Source organism: Squalius cephalus (genome assembly GCF_949319135.1).
Source record: "Squalius cephalus genome assembly, chromosome: 17".
In the NCBI taxonomy this organism is placed as follows: domain Eukaryota; kingdom Metazoa; phylum Chordata; class Actinopteri; order Cypriniformes; family Leuciscidae; genus Squalius; species Squalius cephalus.
The window spans coordinates 3436574-3456184 of NC_137138.1; the positions used below are offsets into that span (position 1 = coordinate 3436574).

The 19611-nt window shown below is 36.7% G+C and overlaps 2 protein-coding genes and 1 long non-coding RNA gene across 4 annotated transcripts; all 3 read right to left on the reverse strand.

Moving 5' to 3' along the window:
- Nucleotides 1-210: 210 nt before the first annotated feature.
- Nucleotides 211-5537, reverse strand: LOC307145133 (E3 ubiquitin-protein ligase TRIM17-like). Of its 2 annotated transcripts, XM_079847995.1 has the most exons (9): nt 4896-5468; nt 4010-4081; nt 2128-2223; nt 1816-2046; nt 1676-1698; nt 1208-1304; nt 1069-1091; nt 854-996; nt 211-714 (listed from the first exon to the last, which is right to left on the reverse strand). In XM_079847995.1, exons 1-9 carry the CDS (start codon nt 5295-5297, stop codon nt 587-589), a joined length of 1215 nt encoding a protein of 404 aa, XP_079704121.1. In that variant the 5' UTR covers nt 5298-5468; the 3' UTR covers nt 211-586. The 2 variants fall into 2 exon arrangements, with proteins under 2 accessions (XP_079704121.1, XP_079704122.1); XM_079847996.1 differs by lacking the exon at nt 4010-4081 and having other exon boundaries at nt 4896-5537.
- Nucleotides 5538-17078: 11541 nt separating this feature from the next.
- LOC307145134 lies at nt 17079-17622 on the reverse strand. The gene is made up of 3 exons (XR_013818903.1): nt 17402-17622; nt 17257-17279; nt 17079-17166 (listed from the first exon to the last, which is right to left on the reverse strand). It is a non-coding gene; the product is annotated as an uncharacterized lncRNA (long non-coding RNA).
- A 78-nt stretch (nt 17623-17700) lies between these two features.
- On the reverse strand, nt 17701-19028 carry LOC307144752 (E3 ubiquitin-protein ligase TRIM17-like; the record flags this gene model as incomplete). Its single annotated transcript, XM_079847313.1, has 2 exons — nt 18573-19028; nt 17701-17802 (listed from the first exon to the last, which is right to left on the reverse strand). The coding sequence occupies exons 1-2, from the start codon at nt 18972-18974 to the stop codon at nt 17701-17703; spliced, it is 504 nt and encodes a 167-aa protein (XP_079703439.1). The 5' UTR covers nt 18975-19028.
- Between the last annotated feature and the right edge of the window lie 583 nt (nt 19029-19611).

Below are 19611 nucleotides of genomic sequence, written 5' to 3' on the forward strand. Positions count from 1 at the left end.
GACAGCAGCATACATGCACGGTAAAACTCTCTCCAATATGATATTCACATTATAATGCTTGATCTGTAGACAGCAGCATACATGCACGGTAAAACTCTCTCCAATATGATATTCACATTATAATGCTTGATCTGTAGACAGCAGCATACATGCACGGTAAAACTCTCTCCAATATGATATTCACATTATAATGCTTGATCTGTAGAGAAAAGGCTGTTTATTAAATAAAAAATAATAATAACATTGATTTAGGAGTAGGATTTATTTCTGCGAGTAGGTCAACATGAGAACTAACGTTATGCAAACAAAAAGTGTCTCCGCCTACTGGGAAGCAAAGCTGTCAATCAAACTCCGTTAGTAACCGTTACCAGTGTAATTCAACTAATTGCCTATAGGTGGCTCCAAGTTGCATAAGGCACCTTTAAACTAGTAAAAACTAGACTAATAATTCAAATATAAAACACAAGTATAACTTGATCTTATGTTTTTACATTTACTCCATTTTAAAGGTTGTAAATGAGGTTGTAAACATGATGATTTTTTGTTTATGATCATGATGATTTATGATTTTGTTGATGATCATGTTTCAGTCAAATTCATGCATGAAGGTTTGACGTATATGTTCCGCTGTAAGTTTCGGCATCTCAATTGCTGCTTCGGATTTAGCCGGTCTCTGGAAGCCTCTTCTATTGATCTTTCTGCTGTCCCATGCACCTTTTGGAAAATGATCATCTAGATTATATTCATCATCTGAATCATCAGAAACCTTCATCGGCATGAAACGAGATACGGGATGAGAAAGATCAAAGTCTGAAGCTGAAGAGAGAGAACAGATACTCATAGATATACTCACATTGCTGCATTCTGTCATACTCAGTTCTACCAACATTGTTCTGCATCTTCTGTAAGACATTGAGCTTCAGGTTGGTCAGGTGATCTGTGAAAGTGATCGCCACACTTGGACTGAGGTCTGGATCTGGAAGGCTAAACTGGGATCTGAAACAACATTCAAGAGTCAGAGATGCTGATGATTTGAGTTCAGAAGCACAGAGACAAACAAACACAAACCTTATACATGTGGTTGGAAACTTCTGTAAAGAAAAAAAGAAAGAAATGCAAATTATTCAGCAAAACTGAATTTGGCTTAACTCTCTGAAAGTGACATTCATATAACTGGAGAGTAATGCAAATTCATTGACACACATACAGGCTTCATCTGCCGCTTGAAGTCTCTGACTGTGAGAGATGGAATCTGTTGCGTCTCTCTTTGACTGAGGTCTGAAGCTGGAAGGCTAAACTGAGCTCTGAAACAACATTCAAGAGTCAGAGATGCAGATCACAGAAAAAAGATAGAACTCTAGGGTTCTTGACTCAATTTTAAGAACCCTTTATGCCAAAAAGTTTCTAAGGAGAAATGTCTTACATTTTTACTCTCATGTTTAATTGGTTATTTAAATTTTAAGTGATAAAGTTTACAAGCTGTTAAATTCATAAAGTTTAAATGCTTGAATTAATGAATGGGTTAATTCAAACGAAATCCATAGAATGATGGGAACCTCTACAAGGTTCTATATAAGAAGCGTCTGACGGAACCCTTTAAGATTCCATATAGAACCTCTTCTTCTAAGAGTGAGATGATTTGAGTTCAGAAGCACAGAGACAAAAACACACAAACCTTTGCAATGTGGCCTTAAAGTTCTGTAAAGAAAAAATAAAGAAATCTGAATTTGATTTTAAAAACTGAAAAACTGAATTTGATTTTAATCTCTGAAATTGACATTCATATATTAGAGAATAATGAAGATTAATTGACACCTGCAGGAATGAAACATCTTCAGCCTTCATCTGCTCCTCGATGTCTCTGATTGTGATTCTGAGAGATGAAATCTGTTTGTTCGTCTCTTCAATCTTCTTCTTCATCATCTGACTCCTCTTCTCCTCTTCCTCTCTCAGTGCTGTTATTCTGGCCGCTTCTTCATTGCGTAGAAGCTGGTGAAGTTCCCCGAACTCTTCTTTAATCTGCTTCTCTGTGCCTTGAGCGTGAAACTGAAATTAGAGACAACCTTATTGGCCAAACTCTACATCTACACTTCCAGAATTACATTAATCACATTGTTTATTTCAAACCTTAATATCTTCAGCAGTTTTACACAGATTCTGTTCACGATTCACAGATGTTCTCAGTTCCTGCTGTAAGCGTTCCAGTGAAGCTTTGAGTATCTCCTGAAAGAAACAACAAAAACAGCGTCTATTGTTGAATTTATTTTATTCTGGGGTTTTTGCCCTTTTTAATTTAATATAGTACAGACAGTGGAAGGAATATATTTACGCTAATTTTGTGTTAGAGTCTAAAGAAATACGTTTATTTTTTTTCATGTCAGTTAAGCTTATTTCTCTCTCAAGTTCTTATTGATGTAATGCAGAAATCATTTACTCATTATCAATAATGTAGAGAGAACTCAAAAATCCAAAACGCAGTGAATTTTATTAACAGAATAAACAAAAACAAATCAAATATGAAGAACAGAGAACCAGGAATAGAATGAGCTCAACAAACATTACATCCCAGAAGGACAAGACTCAACAAGGAACACGAGAAATACTGGAGTTTAAATACAGGCAAACACAAGACACACCTGGAAACACTCACAGAACTAATCAACAACAAGAACTACAAAGGACTACAAAACATGGACCAGAACAAGACATTACACAAGTCCACACTAGACCAGGGTAACACAGATGATGACATTATCTTAAAGCCAAAACATTTATCTATTTATTTATTTTGATTATATTTAGAATATACATCACCGATACAATTGAAAATTTATTTGCATAAAATTAGTAGTTTTACAACTTTTACAATCTGATTATGGCTTGAAGTCAGAATAAAATGATTAATTAAAGACAAAGACAAATTTAACAAATTCAGTAATAAAAAATTTGGTTTATTTGATCTTATATGATCATTGGTCTCAGATCATTTAAGCATTTAGACCCCCTGTTGTGATAATCCAGCTTTTAATGTTGTTTATATGTCTATATGGTGTTTTTAATATGATATCTTGGAGCCCGAGTCTGCGCAGTAGTGAGCACGAAGTGGAGCCGCAATATTAAGGCCCTGGCCACACTCCCACAGAAACGGTTAGTACAGTTTACTGTAGAACAACTCATTTTGTCAGTGTGAAATAAATAGTTATGGAAATGTAGCGATTAGAGTTGAGACTCCAATCTCCTCCCGAAGATCCCAAAAAAAATCCGTTGGTGCCTCAGAGACTACTTCTTACTGGATAGTGGTGGGTGGTAAAATGAGAATATCCTTTATATTCCTTATTAAATGTGCAATAAAGAATAAAATACCTTATTGTAGGAAACACAGCAATTGGACTGCTGGAAGATCTACGTTTAAAAGGTCTGTCGATCTGTCACAGGTCTTTGTTGAAGCAGAGAAAAAACAGGATCTATATGCAGCAGTCTTTATTAATCACAAACTCAAACTAACAGAAATACTCAGGGTACCCTGGAGGCTCATGAGAAGGTGCCTGGAACTGGAACAAGCTGAGCCATACCGCATTAATTATCGCGGACGTATCGCCTGTGATATTAATGCGGTATGGCTCAGCTTGTCAGTTAACTACGGCTCTTTGTAGTGAATGCCGATCCGTCTGAAAGCAGGTGATGGCGATTTACTACTAATCAAGGAACCGGCTTTACTGACGAGATGCGCCTAACAATGTCATGCGATATATCGCCCAGCCCTAATATAATGTTAAGCCTGCATTTCATAAATAGCGTAACATTTACTTACACAGCCGGCTCCGCCCACTTTGGGCATCAAAAATGATCCTCACGAACCTACGGGTTACGTCACGGACACTAAGTACATTGTTTTATACAGTCTATCATTTCAGCCAGTGGTGTAGTCTACGTGATGCAAAGGTAAACGGTGTATATCCACTAGGAAAGGTCAAAGACAGAACTTTCATGCTTTAATTCGTAAATTCACCCAGTCTGTGTTGCGAAGCACTGACTTTTGGACCACTGGGGCTTCTGCGGCCTGTGACCCAGATCTGACGTCCTACCAAGAAACAACAACAATTGCTTTACTGTCATTATCTCGGCACAAGTTTTGCAACTACAAGAAAAGTCTTACCTCTGTGCTTGCCAACAAAGGTTTCTCCACAAGTACTAAGGCATGTTTTGCTTGGGGATCAAATACTTATTTCACTCACTGAAATGCAAATCAATTTATAACCATTATAATGTCTTTTCTCAACATTCATTAGAATGTCCAAATGTAAAAACCTTTTGACTCTACTTGCTATTGTTTGAGTTATGAGTCTTTAATTTTGTGTATATCAGAGAAAACAACTCAGGGCTTAAAGGGTTAATTAACCTTGTTTTTTCTTCTTTTTTTTTCTTGTTATTATTTTAAGCTTATTTGTCCCGTAGCAGTTCCTGGATGCTTTTCCATACATTTAAGCTGATACAGTACATTGGTTTGATGCTGGTTTTGGAAGAAGTGTGCCACAAGATGTGGACCTCTTTTTGTGTCCTAATAATTCAGTTCATAATATTCTGTAATGAATAAGTGTTTGTCATAGAACTGCACAAATGTTCATTGTTAATACTGATACTGTCAGCTGATAACACTTGTGATCTAGGGTTGTGGCTGAGTTAAGTGATTAACACTAAACAGTAAAAAATCATTTTGACCAAAAATGAGTTTTAAGGGATAAAGTTATTGTCTACATGGGGAGTAACAGATAATACAAAAAGTCTGAATTGTTCCTGTGTAAATAAACCCACATAAGTATTTTTTTCAGTATTAGTTTGTCAAAGTTAAATAGTCTGTCAATAATTATTAATATTTGAAACTTCATTTATCTGACCTTATTATCCGCGACAGCTTCATCTACAGGACTGAATCTGTGGTTTGCGTGTTTTCTGGAGTCTCGACACACCAAACACACGGGCTGTTGATCATCCAGACAGAAGAGTTTGAGCTTCTCTTTGTGAACACTGCAGACCGTTTCACCTGCAGATCCAGATTTCTGTCTTCTCTCCTGCTGAAAACTCTCACACAGGTTCTTCAAAGCCAAATTTACCGGAGGACGAACATTTGAAGATGTTGATCGGCAAACCGGACATTCTTTAAGTGTTTTATTTCTCCAAACCCTCTGAATACAGCTTGAACAAACACTGTGGCTACACGACAGAAGAACAGGGTGTATAAAAATGTCACAGCACACCGGACAAGATAAATCCTCCTCAGACAAAGAACTAGATGCCATTTTTTTAAATTGCTTAGAAATTAATCTCAAAGTAGAGTTCCACTTTCAGTTATAGCTAGTGTGACCGAGCGTTCGTGCAGGGTTCGCCTAAACACTCAGAAATAAGAAAATAATAAATGATAGCCGTCCAAACTCTTCTCCACTCTATAATAGGCAACACATGAGTCCACTATCTCCGAAAAGCCACAACATTCTATTACCAAAAGTGCGCATGACCCATGCCTATCTATGCCAAGTCCCGAGGGGAAAAATACATTGCACACACACATATACAACAAGAGCCAGTACATCCAGAACGTCCCCGTTTTTGTTAGAATAACAACGTCAACTGTCATAAACAATAAACAGCTGTATACACTGAAACACAAAGTAGAGTACAAAGCACATTATTGTTATCGCAACAAGCTTATTAATAGAACACAGGTTTTTTTTTTTTTTTACAGCAACAACAGGCTCTGCAATAGAACAAATTCACACTCGCTCTCTCCCATACACAGAGGTATACAGTTATTTCAATACAAAACAAAATCCTTTAAATGGCCAGGAGGTCTACGAACTCTTGAAAACTAAAAATGTACTGTTTAGTGTTATTTTTTATTTTTATTTATTCATTTTCTTTATAATTTCATAATGTATTTTGTGAAGTCAGACTATGTTTGCACTTGTGTGCTGAGCAGAGAGCTGGTAGAGTTATATTTTGCTTAGAGGTATGCAATGTTCACTTAGCAGAGTTCCAATGATGATGATACTTCAAATGTCTACAGTTGGTACAGTTTTGCGAGAAAATGAATGTTTCAACTGATGCAAATATACCATTTGTATACCACTAATGTATTAATGTATACACAGAGGGATAGTGTGTAAGAATTAGGTATACATTCCATTTTTAAACATAAGCTATATGTTTTTGATACCTTAAAAGGAAGCTGTAAGCCTCTCTGTAATGTATATAAGCTCAAACTTACTGTACCACCTCAGAGAAACATAAAGGCATGAGGGCGTGAGAGGAAGGAAACATAGAGATGATGGGGTAAGGAAGGAGAAACCCAGAGAACCATTTACAGCTAGTATGATGGGGTGAGATGATAGAGAAATGGGGAACAAAGAAATCTGGAATGAAGACCTCTCGTGTAGCCTTATATTCTTATATGCCTGTTTCTCTCTGTCTGACACATGATACATAATAAATTGAGATCTCTCGGCAAAAGTAACTGGTGTAGCTTCCATGATTCAACCATAATTGGGGAAACCTTGATTTTTAAATCCACAACTCTCCTACACTGTTAACAATTTTCTTGTATTTTTACAGTACAGTACTGGCAGCACGGTTGCCAGCAAGTTACTGTATTTTGATTTACAGTAACTGTACTGTAATTTACTTTACAGTACACAAGATCAGTACTGTAAACTACAAAACAGTACTTTACTGTATTTTTACTGTATTTTTGTAATGTTTCTGCTTCTGCTGTAATTAATTATACAGTATTGTACTGTAATATCTATATTGATACATTATTGCTAAATATTATGATTTTCAAATTACTAATAATGATAATATTATATTTATATAATATGTAGTTATTACAGTATATACATTTACAGGTAATAATATTATACGCCAACTTCAGAATAACTGCAAATCAATCAATCCAAACAATGTTTTGTCAAAAACAATTTTTTATTAATCAATTACACTATTGTGGATTTGTGAAAAAAAAAAACATTTCATTTAGGAACACTGCATGTCCAGTACACCAGCACTTTACAGGTAAACAGCTTTTAAAGGGATAGTTAAAGGAACATGCCGACTTTTTGGGACTTTAGCTTATTCACCGTATCCCCCAGAGTTAGAAAAGTCCATACATACCCTTTTCATCTCTGTGCGTGCCGTAACTCTGTCTGACGCACACCGCTAGCCTAGCTTAGCACAAAGACTGGAGGTAACGGCTCCAGCTGGCATACTTGCTCCCAATAAGTGACAAAATAACGCCAACATTTTCCTATTTACATGTTATGATTTGTATAGTCACAGCGTGTACAAATAACAAGGTCACATGAGACACAGCCATCTTCTAACCATATACATACTGGGAACTATATTCTCAGAAGGCGAAGCACTACTACTTCTGCGGAGTGATTTGCTCGCAGCACCTGAGAAGCCCGGTGGTGAGGAGCAGAGTTCGCTCAGAGTGTTGCACTAATCACTCCGCAGAAGTAGCAGTGCTTCGCCTTCTGAGAATGTACTTCCCAGTGTGTACACGGTTAGAAGATGTCTGTGTCTCATGTGACCTTGTTATTTGTACACGCTGTGACTATACAAATCATAACATGTAAATAGGAAAATGTTGGTGTTATTTTGTCACGTATTGGGAGCAGTATGCTAGCTGGAGCCGTTACCTCCAGTCTTTGTGCTAAGCTAGGCTAGCGGTGGGTGCGTCAGACAGAGTTACGGCACGCACAGAGATGAAAAGGGTATGTATGGACTTCACTTATCTTACTCTGGGGGATACGGTGAATAAGCTGAAGTTCCAAAGAGTCGATGTGAGAGGTTGAGAAACTGCATGACTTGCAGCTGTAGCTGAGGTGGTAGTGGAACCTGGCGGTGACCAAACCTGAAAAAGACATTAAACACAAAAACACGTATGATAAAACCTGTTATCCACAGCACCAATAAAGATGAGCAGACAGTGTAAGAGATAAATTGTAAAAGAAAATTCTGTAGAAAAACAAAACAAAAAAACAGCCAATAAAAAAAAAAGAAAAAAAATGTAACCTTTAGATTTTAAAACTTTAAGTTTAAAACATTGTATTAACATGGCTAATACTTACAGAAAACTCCTTCCCAGGCTGCAAATAAAATTGGCCCACACTGTAGAGCTGTAAGAAATCAAAATACATATTATTCAGTTACTGTTATGTTTCTTGTTGAGGACATATATTTCATACATCTGCTTAACTTTACAATACATCTAGGTTAATAAAAATAAGCTTCACTTTAAGCTTCACTTGATCTCTCTAAATATTCTAACTTGCTTTTTTGGCATGCATTTTACTTGTCTTTGTTGCCTAATAGATCATTATTAACTCTGATAGTTTTGAACAATTTACACCTTTATTCATATTTTTAATTATTATAGTAAATTATTTGTCATTACAAATCACAATGCTACAGAACTGGGTCTCCCACCTAAATAGAAATGAAATAAAAGGCTAAACTGGTACCAATAGTCAATCTCTCTTAGACCAAATCACCCATTTTGCGTTGCAAAGGAAAGTGCAGTATTTTTAACCCGTGTTTTCACGTGTTTTTGTGTCTAAACAACTTAGTAAATTTGGTCCAGTATTTATCATAACGTACAAGTTCGTAAAATCATGTATCATCAAGTTCGCCATCCGAGAAACGGACTGCAAATATAGCATTTTGAGCAAAATAACGTACGTTATGTCTATTATAAGTGTTTGTTTTACCACTGACGGGCTCGGATGTTATGGAAACGATCCTTACAGATAACAGACATTTTAGTTATCATAAGATCCTTCAAACGTAACATGTCAAATGCAGTAATTTTATCTCGCAGACCATCGTATAACACATTTAACGTTAATTAACCACCTCGATTTGTCCTTCCACCGTTCCAACAATCACCAAGTTTGTTTTGGTCGAAATAAACCGTGAGGTAATGTTTATTCAATGTTCAAATCTCGAGTTAGATTTGAAAATGTCGAGACAAGCAGCGGGGTGAAAGAGCAGATCTAACTAACGGTGTTTTTGCAACCGTCGCTGGCTAAACTTCCACTGTCACATGTACACTATAGTGTAAAATCCTAAAACCTTATTATAAAATTCAAAATTAACTTACCAAATTTCCAAATATCCGCAGAGTGAGATCCATCCATCCAGCGAGTGATCTGCGTCTGCCTGCAGTTGTGCTCTGACGTCAGTCGGGCGACGCGCGCGCTCTCTGTTTACAGCAACCCTGTATTTTTGCCAGGCATTTTACAGCCAGGTTACAGCTAGGTTACAGCAACACTAAAATTTACTGTAAAATGTTCCCGCTCAAACAAAATTACCCACAATACAATGCAAATTACGGTACCTTACTGTAATATAGAAATGCAGTATTGTACTGTAGGTTATTACAGTACTGTGCTGCTAAACCTACAGCGACATTTAACAGTGTAGTCATACTCATGTTTAGCTCAGACCCCTGAACTGAACACGGTGAGTCAGACAAAGCACTCAGATCTTTCTTGGGAGAAACACACTTCTCCTCTTCACCAGAAACTCCTGACTCCAGGGAAAGAGACTCAGGCTATGAGTCTGGAACATTGGACAGAGTCTGGTTCTGTGACACGAGAGAAACAGGCAATGTGTAAGGCCGCACCCTATTGTAATGGACGACCTGCACCCTCTCACTAGAGTCAAAAGGATCTACAATCCGGTAAGTCAGTCCTAGTCCAGTGGGTCGTTGTGTCGTAAGCAAAAACCACATGCTTCACAGAATGGTCCCATTCCCCTCCATAGGTCAAAAGAGTTTTAAGCCGGGTGCACACTGTGCGATTTATAATAGTTCTTTAAGATTGTTGCTTGTCAGACTGTACAAACAAGATCATCGCTGTAAGCCATGTCATACTGTAAGATCTCAGTTGTCATTAATGTCAGACTGTACGGCATTCAAGATGCGTTAAAAACGGACGGATGCAAGAAAACTTGTCCGGAGTTTAACATCAATCAATGACACGTTCGGTGACATGAGCTGCATTACACGCGGGATTGAAATGGTGGCTACAACGGATTCTGTTACGTTTATTTTAGTCAATTTGATTGTCGTCATAAGAGAAGTCACACTGCAGGACTGAGAGTCAAATCTTCTGACACCGGCAGAATTTCGTCTGAGGTAAAAAATGTATTGCAACGGTCATTAATCGGCTGTCGGCGAACTTGTCAAACTAACGATCAAAGATTCCGATTTTAGCCTAGGATCAGAGGAATCTTTTAAGATTGGCAAAATGTGCTAAACCAGCACATACCAGTTTCCTTTTGAAGTCACAGGCAACTCTGAGATGTCCATAGCCACTCTTTCAAACGGACGCACTGACTTGGGCCTACCCATAGGTGCACAGAACCGGACCGCGCCGTGTCTGACATGCCTTGCACTGCTCACACCATGCTTTGATGTCCCTGTAAATGTATGGCCAGTAACAAAATTGTCTCGCTCGTTCCCACACACGCTCTGAAGAGAAATGGGCAGAAGTTGGAGCCCCATGCAGCTGCAAAAGAATGTCTGATATTAGATAAGAGCATACAACCATTTGGACTACGGGGCTACTTGTGAGGGGACAGAAAACTGAGCGGCATAAGAGTCCTTTGAAGGATAGAAAATAATCCAAGATATTTGAAAATGAACAAAGACGTTTGCTTTACTGTGTTTTCCACCCCCTCTTTCTACCCCAAGGACCGTTTGGAGTTCCTAAAGGCACAGAGGGGCTGATAGTGATCAAGGCCTGTAGGCCAAGATGTGTGTACTTCGGGGGTCAACGAATTGTCACACCTTTAGTAAGATGGGGGAAGTTGTAATTATCTGATTGGTCAGTTTGAACGTCTCACATTTGGGTTTTAGTCACATGGTCAGGGAAAGGATAAAAGAAGATTGTAACTGTTCATCTGTCTCTTCTTATTCTCTGGGTCCCTTTCTTGGGTTCGCTCTCCTTGCCCCCTCTTTTCTTTGTCTCTTACTCTCTCTCTCTCTCTCTCTCTCTCTCTCTCTCTCTCTCAGGTAACATTTTACATATTTGCTAGGTAAAATTAATGGTATTTTTAATCATCTCATACATCTATTTTTTAACTATTTTAACCATGATCATGTTGTCATTAAACTCTTTCAATTACAAATAATGTGCTAACTAGTTTTGATTTGGTATTGACTTAGTGACTGAAGTGCTACCTATTGCAATAAAATATTGTCACTCTCTATAGCAACGCTCTCCCATATATTGAGCTATTGTAACTGTGCTTATTTAGGGCTGTTAGTCAGAGGATACTCAGACTTTAGTGTGTAAAACAAAGTGCACTTTTGCTTCACATTAGTCCAGAATGCAGATCTGTACAAGCCGAAACACTGTTTTGCACCATCAAAATTAAACATTTTTAGTATTTCACTCCTTTCTGCCTTATTAATATACATTTTAATTTGTATAATATGCAAATATAATACAATACTGCACAGGTCAGGCATTCAAGAACAGATGAATCTCAAATCGGTCATAATTAAAATCAAATCAAAAGAACGAAAACAGAAACAGAATGAGACATAAATTAAAAATCATGAAAAATAGTAGGACTAACAAAATCTATAATTGTTGCTTAACAGTGACAGTGCAGTTATTATAGCCAAATTAAAATGCAACCAAAAAATCACAGATACCTGTAGAAGTTTCATCTTGCCGTTGATGTGATCGCTGAGGGTGTTTCACTTATTTTTTCCAGAAGGATTTAAATTTTCAAATGAATTGATCTAGTCCAGCGAACTCAGGAAATCAAGATAATTAAATCCAAACTATCTAATCTCATTGGCTGGATCGAATGTGACTTCTTATCGATGGTTGGGCAGTTTACATGTCAGTCAATTCTACTGGACTCAGTGGGCGGGGCTTGTCGGGAGTAAAACGTAAGTTTGACACGTTTAGATGCAGAGAGCAGAAATTATTTTAATGTGCATGAAAACTCAATGATGATCAGTACAAGGCATGATAATAGAGGGATGATAACTTTACTGTGAGAAGATCTAGATAAACTTCTAGATAAACAACACATTTTCACTGACATACCTGAACTTATGTTCCTTATAATACAGTAAATATTCAAATGCATTTAAATCAAAATACACATCTAGTCTATACATTTACTATTGAGATTTTATATCTTTGCGATTCTTAGAATTCATTAAAAAAAGCAATAAATACATAGAAAAATGCATGAACATATAGCATTATAGAATCATTAGATTAAAATGCTAATTAATGTGAAAAGGTCTGTATGCATGTGGATCAAATTCCAGAAAAAAGTTTCTTTACTGTTAACATATAATATGAAGGATAAAAGCCAAATTACAAATATCAATTTATGACAGAACCCTAACCCAAAATTCATAATTAACAGTAATAAAATAGCCTGTTTTATTATTAGTTTGATTAAGTTACAGAAAACAATGTTGTAAATAATACAAAACACAGAAATTACATCTGAGCTTGATTATTGCTACAGATATTATTATAATTATTTTTAAAAAATTATTTATTGCCACACTTTACTATGTGAATTATACACTATTATCAGAAAACTAAACACATTTAGCGTTAAAAACGGAGCTACCTGTCTGATCTGATGTTCATCATAGAGTAAATATGCAAATATATTTAAATTAGAATAGACATCTATATGTTATTATTGAGATGTTTATCTATATTAAGAATATCTTTCCAATTTAATTTATTTAAAAAAAAGAATAAATACATAGAAAATTGCATGAACAAAAACAGCATTATAGAATAATTACATTAAAATGCAAATTAAGGTGAAAAGGTAGGGATGGATGTGGATCAAATATATTAAAAATACAAACAAAAAAATTTACTTGTTTGTTTCTTTATTGTTAACATATAATGAGATGGATAAAAGCCAAATTACAAATATCAATTTATGACAGAACCCGAACCCCCAATTTCATACTAACAATAATAAAATAGCCTATATTTGATTGTTTTGAAAGTGACAGAGAACAATGTTGTAAATAATACAAAACAAAATTACACCTGAACTTCATTTAAAACTCATAGTAATATTTCAGTTATGAAACACACGTATAAATTGTTCTTGTGTTTTTACATTTGCTCCAATTTAAAGGTTGTGGTGCTTTTTGTGCCTCTTTTACTTTTGAAAGAATTATCTTTTTTGGAAAGTAATCATTTCTATCATTTGACCTGCCACATGATGGCGCTGTTTTCGACAATCTTGATGCTTCGAATCTTTTCCCGAAACAATCAGCGAAAAGCTTCAAAGATTGAAGAGGCTTCATTTCTCCATCCCTACTGGTAATACTTAGCCTGGTTAAAACCAGACCATTCTCAGTAGTAACTGAGTTATGGTCTGGCAAAGCTTCATTAATAACTCATTTCCAAAGGGGCGTCACCAACAGACGTCGCTCAAATGCCTCTGGGCGCAGTTGGATAGATCTAAAACCAATCAGAGCGATCGGCATGGTGTAAAGCCATATGCTGCGTCCCAATTCGCCTAAGTTACACTACGCCATAAAAGTATGTACTCTTTTTGTGAAGAAAAGGTATTTACTTTTGAATGTGTAGCAAAAAAGTAGGCAAGCTTTGGGACATACTACTTCGTCATCTTTATCGGACGGATCTGTCGCGTGCATCCTGTCACGTAAACTGCCCTGTCAATCATCGTGTCACAGTTAAAATCCTCTATTAAATCTAATTTAATTTCCTACCGTTTCGGAGAGAAATGTAGTAGCACGTTCATCTGCCAGTGGGTCTTTCATGGAGACTGTCCTCATGTGTTTGCAATTTGAATATAATAATGCATTTAAAAGTTGGTGCGCTTCACCAACGGACGTCGCTCAATGGGCGCAATTGGATAGACCTAAAACCAATCAGAGCGATCGTCATCGTGTAAAGCCCGCCTCAACGTTTCTGATTGGTGCCGCGATTTCGACGGATTAGAAATGGGCTTGAATGAGCTCTTTGCCAGACTACTTGCAGAGCAAATCTAAATTTGCCGGAAGTTGTCTGGGTTTTCCCTGGTAATACTGGCAGTGGGTGATAGATCTTTTCTGTTGCAGAGGATGAGGATGAGGATGAGGATGAGGAGAGGTGAAGGGATGCAAATGAAGGTAAAAAGTTCTGCATGTGGATCAAAAAAGTAAAAAAAAAAAGATTCAATTTTTTTTTTTATTGGTAACATATAATATGAAGAATAAAAGCCAAGATAAAAATAACAATATAACATGACAGAGCCCTAAACCTAAATTCATAATTAACAATGAATTAAAAAGCCTATATTTGATTATTGTTTCATAAGTTACAGAGAACAATGTTGTAAATAATACAAAACACCCAAATTTGATATGAGCTTAATTAAAAAATAACAATTTATGACAGAACCACATACCAAATTAATAAATAATAGTTATATTTAGATTTAATATAGTTGATTATACTTTTCATAGCAGAGAACAATGTTCCCAAATTATATCTGAGCTTGATAATTGTCACAGGTTATCATAACTTATTAGATGAAGAATAAAAGATAAATTAAAGTTATCTGCTGTATTTACTGTAAAATGAAGCTGCAAGACTTCAGTGTTAATAGTAGGCATATTAATTATTAGTAGGTAATATTTTTGAACTGTTCATTTTGTTTCTAGAACAATTGTTTTGTACACTGTAAAAGATTATAAGATAATAAACAGGTACGATTTTTAAATGGTTTCTTAAATCAATATATCAAAATTTCATATCCCATCATTTATGTGGTAAAAGTCTGTGTAATAAGTGACACAAATGTACTTTATCACTTAAAGTCACCATTAAATCAAAATAGACAATTCTTATTTTTCATGGAATATTGCAGTAGCCTATTTTTATAAATGATTTATCATATAATTTTTGTGCCTCGTAATCTTGATTCAGAATAAGTTCCTCTTGCAGCATCTCTTCTCTTCTCTGATGACGAGGGCGGGGCAACCTGTCACTCACATGAGATCCACCAATAGCAAACCACAACCATCCAATCAAGCCCCGCCCTACATTTGTTCTTGTTTCAGAAGCCGTTTCACTCGGATATACATCACCATAAGGAAGAAAAGATGAGTGCAACTTTCGTTTCATATGTCTTTCATATGTTTGTTCCAGTAGGCTCAAATCCGCTTGCTATAGGAACTGTTTTTCTTTGCAGAAGCTTTGCATTTAATGAGATAGTAAAATATTTCCACTCAGCTGTTATTTACTGTGCCAAGTAGCCGAGTAATAATACAAATAGTAGGTGCTGTAAAATAATAGAAACTGCTGGTACATACAAAAAATAATAAAGTTCTCGGCCATTTTCAACAAACCGTCAATGATTCAAAGAGCTGATAATAAAAATCAGACACTTATTTGTAACTTCTACAGTATATGCCTAATATCGTTTTTTTTTCCGTGACCCTGAATACATTTCATTTCGAAAAATTTTATTTTTGGGGGGGAAATACAAATAAACATCAATAAATGCAGAATATACTATAAGGTAAAACATTATAGTATACCCCCATGTTGTTAAAGATTATTGGAGTAGGTTTTACAAATAAATACTATTTTTGTATTTCTACTTCAAAACTTTGTTTAATCCAGTGTGTTACTTTCCATTTCTTTGTAATGGATTCTGAAATAAATATGTAGGCCATTCATTTATCTTTAACTTTTAACTTTAATGTTACATATTTTTACTTTGATTTGTTTTATTCATAAAATAGTATAAACTGCTTGTACATAAAAAACTAGTTCTTAAACTGTTAGCTGTTTTCAACAAACCATCACTGATTCAAAGGTGATAATAAAAAACTTAAGTGCAAAATGCAAACTTATGTCTAACTTCTATGCTTAAAGGCACAGTATGTCTATTTACTGCTAGAAGTCGCTTATTTTAAAACAAAGGCGTAGCTTGATGACGTTTAAAACTATTAAAGCATCTTTGGTGTTTCCATGGTTTCTAAAGAAGTAAAACTGGAAATCGAGGGTAATGTGGATTTGACGTCGTTGAAAGGCGACGCAATGACCCGGGCTGTAACACCAACAATCTTAAATATTGTGCCTTTGATATTTGTGCACAGTCTTTTTCTGTGACTAGAATAAATGTAATTTCTAAAATTTGTAGTTGAAAAATGAAAAATGTTAATAAATGCATAAAAAAATGCTTTTGAAGTTTATTATTTAGATTATTAGAGTATGTATGTTTTCACGAAAACGCTATTTCAGTTTTTCCACTTCACAATTTCACGTTTAAATCAATGTATTGCTGTTTCTTGGTACTTGTTTGTGAAATTTACTAGCGATTTCTGAGTTTTCTCTATTGTTTCTACACCAAATTTTTTCAATGTAGGCCATTTATATATTATATTATATTATATTATATAGAACATATTTTAATGTTACATATTTGTACTTATTGGAATTGTTTTAAGGTCTCTGCCGTGTCCCCCCCCCCCCCCCTCCCTCTGCCCCTTCTTCTCCCCCTCCCCCTCCCCCTCCCCCTCCCTAGAACTCCTTCTGGATCTCGGATCCCCCCTGGAATTGCAGCCCTCCCCTTGACCTATATGATCCACCAAAACTTTGGCCATCTCCCTGGATCTCGGGGCCCCCCTGGAATTGTGGCCCTCCTCTGAAACTCTGGGCCCCCCTTTGATTATAGCCCCCCCTTGACCTATATGATCCCCCAAAACTGTGGCCGTCCTCCTGGATCTCGGATCCACCCTGGAATTGTGGCCCTCCTCTGGAACTCTGGGCCCCCCTTTGATTATAGCCCCCCCTGGACCTGTATGATCCACCAAAACTGTGGCCATCCTCCTGGAACTCGGGACCACCCTGGAATTGTGCCCCCCCTCTGGATCTCTGGCCCCTCCTGTGATTATGGCCCCCCCTGAAATGTTGTCCCCTCCTGCTACTGTTGTCCCCTCTAGAGCTGGGGCCCCCCCTGAAACTGTGGTCCCCGCTGGAACCCTCAATCTTCTGTAACACAGTGCGCTTCAGGTCACTCAGGTATTTTTGGCCATCAATCAGCAATTTTGAAATATTCCCTGGATCCGGTGGGCTTTTGGCTCTGTAAAAACAACAAAAAAACAACAGCATTGAGGAGTCAGAAATGCTGATGGTTCAGAAGCCCAGAAATTAGAAGAGAAACACAACAGACCTTTGCAGTGTGGTCTTGAAGTTCTGCAAATACAGGGGGGAAAAAATCATTCAGCGAAACCAAAAGTAATTTTAATCTCCAAAAATGACATTCATATTTCAGAAGAATTCCTATTGAAAATCTGAAGATGAACATTAATTGACACCTTCAGGAATGAATCATCTTTAGCCATCATCTGTTCCTCTATGTCTCTGATTTTCCAAGTGAGACAGACGATCTGTTTCCTCGTCGTCTCAGTCTTCTCCATTATCATCTGACACTTCTTCTCCTCTTCCTCTCTCAGCGTTGTTTTTCTGGTCGCTTCTTCATTGCGTAGAATCTCGTGAAGTTCCTCGAACTCCTTGTTGATCTTCTCCTCTGTATCTTGAGTTTCATTCTGAAAATTAACAGAAAGATATAAGGGCCAAACTACATCTATATCAATCCTAGAATCGCCTGTTTATTTCAAACCTTAATAAGATCAGCAGTTTGGTCCAAAGTCAGTTTAAAATTCTCAAATGCTCCCAGTTTCTCCTTTAAGAGTTGCAGTGAATCTCTGAGTTTCTCCTGAAAGAGAAAAACAAAAATAGCGTGTCACTTTTCTGTATTATTGATTGATTTTATTTATCCTTTTGTCTTTGACATATTAAAGATAGCATAGTCCATTGAGGGAATACGTTTGGAGGGAGGGGTCAAAATGAACTGAAACCTGTGTCACCTGTTCAATGTCTAATTGACTAATGCAACTTAAACATCACGTTCAGTGGTTGCGGAAATGAGAGTTGAGGCAGGATCTAATCACAACAGTCACTTTTAATCCCAACTTAAAGTCCCCTATAGCCAATCATTTTATCCCTTAAAACTCATCTTAGATTTAAGATGCCTTAAAATAGCTTGAATTTAACTTGACACCATTGCCTCATTTAGCATGCGTGGTTCTATGAATATGCAAATGAGCCCCGCCTCCACTCACTCGCTCCAGCTCAGAGATCCACTAATATTCCAGGAAAACGAAACTGAACGTTACATTCAACCACTCCCTGTAAATTATAATGCAATCTGATAACACCAGAAATACCAGAAAAATATCAGTTTCACAATTCAGTAAAATAAAGTTTTGATCATACACACAGATCTGATTTAGGCTTGAAAAAAAGGAGAGAAATGTTTAAAGACAACAAAAATTGTAATGTATTTGTGTGCTTCCAAATCAAGAGCTCTTTGGTTTCAGGACTCACATAAACCTCAGAACATAGAGTTTCAAAGTCATTTTTTATATATTTGTCATTGTGAACATTAACATTGTGAACAAATGTTTTGAACATCATTTATCTGACCTTATTGATGTTCACTGCTTCCTCTATGGGACAGAATTTGTGGTCGGTGTGTGTTTTGGAGTCTCGACACACCACACACACGGGCTGTTGATCATCCAGACAGAAGAGTTTGAGCTTCTCTTTGTGAACACTGCAGACCGTTTCACCTTCAGATGAAGATCTCTGTCTTCTCTCCTGCTGAAAACTCTCACACAGGTTCCTCAAAGCCAAATTCACTGGAGGATCATCCATTGGGGATATTTTTCTGCAAATGGGACATTCATTAAATCCTCTACTTTCCCAAAACGTCTGAATGCACTCTGAACAGATGCTGTGACTGCAGGGCAGAACAACAGGATTAACGAAAAAGTCCAAGCACACGGGACAAGTGAAGTCCTCCTCAGAAAAACCATCAGATGACATTTTACAGGTCAAAAATCAATCTTCAAAGTTTGACTTTAAGGTTTTAAGCTTCACATCCACAGCAGGGAAAATGAGCACACAAAACTGAGCTTCGGGTAATATATGAACTAGAAAAGTAGATTAGCAGGTGTTTCTCGTTCTATATAAAGTGGGAGGAGCTCAATTCTACACAAACAAATGTGATTCATTCTGTTCTGCATCTAAACAATTTGCGCCCATTTATGCGTGCTGGTCTGAAAACGAGGTGTGTTCAGGCACATTGTTTTTTTATTTAAAGGGGTGGTTGATTATGATTTCACTTTTTTAACTCTAGTTAGTGTATAATGTTGCTGTTTGAGCATAAACAACATCTGCAAAGTTACAACGCTCAAAGTTCAGAGCAAAGGGAGAGATTTTCTTTTAAAGAAATCGCTTTTTAAGGACTACAACAAACGGCTGGTAGGAACTACACAACATTCCTCCCGGGTTAATGACATCACCAACCCTAGAATTTGCATAAACCCCGCCCCCTGAACACGATTTCTAGATTATCAAGACAGAATATGCTAATCAATGACTAGAAGATAACTCCACATAAGCTGCATAAATTCACCAACTAACCATTCAGAAATGTCCTGTTGCTTCTACATGTTGTCGC